Source organism: Nanorana parkeri, unplaced genomic scaffold (assembly GCF_000935625.1).
Source record: "Nanorana parkeri isolate BGI_ZX_2015 unplaced genomic scaffold, ASM93562v1 scaffold771, whole genome shotgun sequence".
Lineage (NCBI taxonomy): Eukaryota > Metazoa > Chordata > Amphibia > Anura > Dicroglossidae > Nanorana > Nanorana parkeri.
Window position 1 is genome coordinate 76624 of NW_017307039.1, and position 6716 is coordinate 83339.

Below are 6716 nucleotides of genomic sequence, written 5' to 3' on the forward strand. Positions count from 1 at the left end.
GGGGCGGTGTGGACAGAATCGCCGCCTCTCGTTTCATACAAGTGATCAGATCACTTGAAAACGAGCGGCGGCTCCACACTGTACACTTGGCTCTGCTTGTCCGGAGCAGGGCTAAGTGTACAAAAAAACTACTGCATGTCCCGGGCGTCGGGCGATAGGAATTCCACACCCCTGCGTCTGCTGGTGTGTGTGGGGTGGGTCAGGGGGTGCGGTGCGGAGTTGGGTAAGGTAATTAATATCTCCTCTTTTTGTTACCCTATAAATCATGAGTGTTTAACCTTTCCATTGTAAGTGTGTATTTTGTAGGGATGCACCGATACTGGTATCTGATATCGGTGCCGATACTGAGCTTTTGGGTGAGTACTTATACTCACCCAAATGCTCCGATACTTACCCTGATATCGGGACTTCCGGTCAGAGGGACTGTTAAAGGGATTTATAGTGTGATATGATCTTCAAATACAAACACTTCATTCTAAAAAGGCCTCAGTTTGTTAGAGAACGTATTTAAACACTAAGACAAATTAGCAAAATGAGGTTCTGTTGAAGGACGAAGCAGGGTTGGGGTTTTTTTGCCCCCCCCGTTCGGCTTGGCTCAGTGCTTCGGTTGCTGTACGGGCTATTGTTAATAAGTAAGCCGAAGGTTCGGCCTAATACTTTGGTTCCTTTGTGTGTTGTTTCAATGGCGGTCACGGATTGACCATAAAAGGTGCTATTTTTAAATCGGTGCAAATGGAACCGGCGCAAAACGTGGGTTACCTGTACTACAAAATTCTTTCCAACAGGAGGACCAAAGCCTATATATTGGAAAACCAACAGTTTACAAAGTGTTTTGTGATTTTAACATTGTTGTGACTCTATAGTCCTTTGAGATAGTTAGGGTGATGGTATGCTCTTGAGAGGAGTACTGCAATAATGATGGAGACTAATCCTCTGAAGCAGACCATTTACTTTTACATTAGGTGATCACAACTAGCAACAGTAAAGTGTATTTCCGCATTTGTAGCTAAATTGGGATAACCCTTTTTTTTTAAATGTGTTGCATGTTCCTATTCACATAGGAAAATGTAAAACAAATTAAACATAATTTCTGCTTACCCTTTTACTTGCTCCAAAACTCCCAAGAATATTCAATTATTTTTAGGTCTGCTGTGCAAATGGGAGCACAAAAAGTGGAAAAACATGTTAAGATTCAAAATGCAACAGACTCTGAAGCACATTCTTAATTAGAACCTTATTAGGGTTCTGAACATTTAGAAAGCTTGGTAAAGGAATAGTGTTATCAGTAAACATGGTGGAGTTTGGGCAGAAGGGGGAGGGGACATGCTGCCTGTGCTTCTGTCTTCCCTTTACAAGTTTTTGGATCTATGGAATAAAAAGATGAGCCTCCCTTTCTTTTAGGTATTTAATCCACTGCTTTCAGGCACCATACCTGAGAAGTATAGATGACTGTCATCTGTGCACTGCTCTCATCTTCTCATGCGCCACCAATGTGCTCTTGAGAGTTCTAGAATGGAACTGATTTCTGTTAATATCTGTAGTTAGATTTTTATATAATGCTGTCCTTAAATGCAATTACAAGATTACAAACTAATCAGAGTTCAAAGATGGATTTTCTCTAAGCACTTACTGGTTGCTTCCTAGTTTCAGATGAGTAATTATTTGGATTTAGTTATCTGTCAATCAGATGATGGCTATTCAGATAAAATATAATATTTTAAAGAACATTTCTCTGTCTCTTATTTTTAGATTCAACACTGGAAGTTGGGTCAGGGCATGACACGTGTGGAGAGACCTCTTCTGAGAGTTATAGTTCCCCACCTAGTCCCCGCCATAACAGGAGGGAGAGCTTTGAAAGTGAAGACGAGAAAGACAGAGGTCGGCACCAGAAGGGGGCAATGTGTATAAATGGAAAATGGATTCAGTGTAATAGTATAATACAGGGGGACAGGAAGGTTTAGGGCTCAGTCACACTAGATGCAGTGCGTTCCGGCCCGATTTTGGCCAGAACGCACTGCCTCTCATTATGGCCGGCTCACTTTTAGTGGGGCAGGAGGGGGCGTTGCATTCAAGTGAATGGCGCCGTAGCCACGCCCTCCGGCCGCAATGCAATCGCAAGGCACATTGTGCCTGCGGTCTGATCCTGTGCGATGCGATCAAAATGCTGCAAGCACTATTTTGATCGCACCGGACCGCAGGCACAATGTGACTTGCGATCCTGTGCGGCGGATCGCATATGCGGACGGAGGGCGTGGCTATGGCGCCATTCACTTGACTGGCCCTCTACTCCCCCTCCTGCCCCACTAAAAAGTGAGCCGGCCGCAATGCGAGGCAGTGCGTTCTGGCCAAAATCGGGCCTGAACGCACTGCATCTAGTGTGACTGAGCCCTTAGATATATTGCAGACTTGAAGGTCAATATTGACAAATAGTGTTTTGTATATGTTTTTTTTTTTTGTTACGGCATAAAGGATGGTCAAACCGGTGACTTTGTTAGTAGAATCTTGCTACTAATCAACTGTTAGCAACTGATGTTTATACTTAGGTAATACTGGAGTGTAGCATGGAGGAATACCACTAATCTTGCCCAAATTTGTGCGATCAATCGCTTTTACATGCAAATGTAGCGGTTGCTAATGATTTTAGTAGCACAAGTGATCGAAAAATCAACCATGTGCGTCCAGTGTTAAGGAGGACTATGGCAAGAAGTTAAAAATGTTTGTTAAATCCCCCAAGGGAACCATTGTATGTCATACTTGTACTCATTCAAATTTGTGCAGGGTTTTAAAAATAAGATCACATTTTCTTTCCGTCAGTGCTGGCTACAACTCCCAGGTTGAAGCCCAAATTATGGGTGATCCTAGAGGGGAGGTACAGCTAGGACTAAAGCCTTTGCCTCCTCTCTATTCCACAACCGTTTATCCAGACTTTTAGCCCAGTGTCTCTGCTGATCTCCATTCTCCTCTGAAGGTTTCTTGGTAGTGAAAACAAAGACTGAGCCCAGGCACAGCCATCTGCTATTTTGGAGTTCAGAGAGTATGGTTGTATCTGTTGGCTTGTGAATTATCTGACAGTGGTGCTCAGCAACCCTTGCACATATTTGAATGGGGAGAAGTACTACCGGTATGTGCACTGAGACCCCAGGGGGAAGGTTTCAAAAAAGGATTTTTAAATTCTTGCGATACTACTTTAAACTCGCCAAGGTTTGCGGAACAGAAGTTCTATTTGATTATTGGTACAAACAGCTGTTGTAAACATGCATTTTATCTTTATTATGCAAATCTGTCATCTGTATCCTTTTTCAAATTAAACTTTGACTGCACTTCAACCCTCCACAGTGTTCCAGTCTTCGTATTTCTATTTAGGTAATGGAGTGTTTAGGTTCGGATCTTATTTCTTTCCTTACCTTAATGGTTCCCTTTAGGAGACTTTACTGTTTATCTTTATCAATCTTGTCTGAGTGACAAGACGGTGAATGTGTGATTTATCTTTCTAAAGGTGGCCATACACTTTACAACCCTCGCAAGACTTTTGTCTTGCGAGGGTTGTAAAGTACTTAAAAAAACGTACGATCTGCTCATCTTGGACAGGCAGATTATACTTGCGATCATCGCAAGCCCGCCCGCCCCTGAGGGGTGGGCTTGGGATGACTGCAATGAGGGGCGGGCTTCCGATGACTGCAAACGGGCCGTTTGGCAGTTGTCGAACAAGCAGGCCACTAACCCGCAGGCCACTAACCCGCCGAGTATCGTACGATTCCCGGCTGGTTTTCCAGCCTGCTTGTTCAACGGAAGACGTGCGACCGTACAGTAGAAACGGTCACACGCCTTCCATACACTGCACGATTATCGTACGATCGCGGGATTTCCCGCGATTCTCGTACGAGAATCGTGCAGTGTATGGGCACATTAAGCGTTTGGTTAGGAAATGCTGCTGACCGCACATTTGCATGCACAAGATGGAATAAACTGCTGGCTAACAGTCAATGGTATATGTTCCATTCACAGTCCTAAGGTAATCATTGCCCCAGAGTCTAATAATGCCTTGGTAATGAGAGCCCACACAGTGCACATAGTTATTCGATAGTATATTGTATGAATACGTTACCCATATATTACTTGTTAAAGTAAACATGTCACAGTAAATTAAAAATAAGCCCATGATGCAAAAATGCATGTTGCCTTCAGCAAAAACTGCATGTCAAAATGATTAGTAGAGCCAGGGATAAATGCAGTTTTAGTTTTATGTGCATCTCCATTTGTTTATCTTCAGCATGCCTGGCCCCATGCCTCCTCTCTCCCTAACGGGTAGTGAGAGGGATTTTAACTGAATGTAACCTCCTACTATTGTATTTTAAACAATCATGCGTTTTGGTTTTGTTTTAAATTAACCTGGTTTGTGACAGGTTTACTTAAAAAATCAAATAGTCCATCCATACCTCCTGGTCCTAAGCTTTTTGTTGTTGCACAGCTATGAAAGTACATAGAAGCAAGTAATAGAGATGCCAGCAGTTCAGTTTTATTTTAAGATCATATTTAAATGCCTGTTTTTTTTTCATTTCTGATTGTTTAATTCAGTAATTCTTCTACTATCATAACTTGTTTTATAATAATATTTCTATAACTACAAACTTTAATTTGACATAATCGCATTCGTTACCTTTCTCAGTCTAATTTCTGTTTTCATTTTTTTTTTTTAACAGACACGGACAGCAATTCAGAGGATTCTGGCAAACCTGTTTCTGGATTCCCATCTCTTGGGGCAGTAAATACATCATCAGCCAAGTTATCTGACCACCTTACTAGTAATGAAGAAAGTATTATTGATAAGTCTTTGAATGGTCGCAACTTTCCACCATTTTCTATTTTGCCTGGATTGCACTGCATGATGCCAACTAATGTAGAGAAGTTGGAGCCCGGGCATCCACTTCCAGCAGAAGGAAAAACTCTGGGTATGATAGTCAGCCCAGTTTCTATGCCCCCTGTGAGGGAGGCGATTCACCAGAATTCCCTTGGAATTGGTGTCGCCACTGTAGCCTCTGCCATAGGAGAATCGGAGAAGTGTATTGATATACTGACATCCCCAATGTCTGTATCTTCCACTTTTATTCCAAGAAACTGCTCACCTAGCAGCCCCGCTTTGCAAATTCCAGTTCAAAGGCTAAAAGTACTTTCTCAGGGGTCAGCGGAGGCTTGTACTGTTAATGGATCAACACAGACTAATATCGGTTTGGGGACTGCCAGTGCTGGATTTATTTCGATTCCCAACCATGGAGGCTTTGCAGTTTCTCCTGTGACTGCTTCAGAACCTCTGAGTAAACCTATTTCGCAAGTAGCAAGTCTTAATCAGGTACTGCCTCACCTGGATGGAAATGTGGGGATCGTATCTCCAGCTACCAATGTGAAGTTGGTTCTTTCAGGCACTAATTTGAGTCCAGCACCTTCAACAGTCCCATACCCTCTTTCTGGACCATCACTTCCAAGTGGAGTATTACCTACCCCTAACACCAATGTGCTGAATGCTGCTGCCTCAGCTGCTCCACAGCCAACTAATAATGGTATAGGTCAGGTGCAATCTGCCGTTCCTCTTACTGTTCCTACTCATAGCCCTGGTCCTGCACCCAGTCCGAGCCCTGCGTTGACCCACAGTACTGCACAGAGTGATAGCACTTCCTTCATTAGTGCTGCAGTTGGGAATACTAGCACAAATGGGACACTTTTACCACCACAGCAAATGGGCCCTGGGGCTTGTGGCTCTTGTGGACGTCGATGCAGTTGTGGAGTACCGATGGGCAGTTACTATTATCCTAACACAATGCCTGGGCAGATGTTCACTCGAGTTCCATTTCCCTTTCCTATGCCATCAATCTGCAATAGCACCTACCTCAACCAAGCACACCAGAGCAATGGAACACACTATCCTGTCTTCCTGCATCAGCCCCCCTATACCAATGGGCTAATGCATGACCCTGTGCTTGGCGGCCAGGCCAATTATGGCATGCAACAGATGGCAGGGTTTGCTAGGTTATACCCAATTTACCCAACAACTAATGTAGTAGGCAACGCTAATGGATCAGTGACTAAGAAAAATGGCAATATCTCATGCTTCAACTGTGGGGTAGCTGGTCATTATGCACAGGACTGTAAGCAACCACCTATGGAGGCCAATCAGCAAGGTAATCGTGATTCTTCCCAGAGGACTTGCTTCTGAATTTGCTTTTATCTTCTGTGCAACATGATGATTGTGATTCAGGTGTGTGTAGGTGTGTCTGTGAGTGTGCACGCGTGTGTCCTGTTCGCCTACTTTGCTGGCCACTATGCTCTAGACCATTCTGACCTGTGTCTAAAATCAGAAAATGAAGCTGGCAAAGTCCCTGTATTTGTTGTTTTTGTATTTTTGTGTCTCTAATAATTTAAAACTCCTGTGCCTCTGTAACTCCATGTCTGTGTCTGTTGTACTGTATTGCAAATGTATAGTGTTTGACTTGTGTAGCCAAGTGAAGAAATGAAGAGAATATTTGGGGTGTGGAAATCTGCCCCCTCATAAGAAGTAAGCAGATTATTATGTTTAAAGCTGTTTTAACGGGGCTCCGCCATTACTATAGCAACTGTGTGATGCTCAATCACCCACTGAAAAAGTGCCTTTTTGATTTTGTGCTTCTTTGACCCCCCCCCCCCCCCCCCCCCCACCCACAAATATTTTAATTTATTTTTTTTTT

At 43.4% G+C, this 6716-nt stretch overlaps 1 protein-coding gene across 1 annotated transcript in view; it reads left to right on the forward strand.

Moving 5' to 3' along the window:
* The window catches only part of ZCCHC2 (zinc finger CCHC-type containing 2), a 49705-nt gene that overhangs the window by 40673 nt on the left and 2316 nt on the right, over positions 1-6716 (forward strand). The window contains exons 12-13 of the mRNA XM_018564676.1: positions 1750-1878; positions 4701-6173. Of these exons, the coding sequence (XP_018420178.1) occupies positions 1750-1878; positions 4701-6173 (1602 nt within the window). The remainder of the gene's footprint in view (positions 1-1749; positions 1879-4700; positions 6174-6716) is intronic.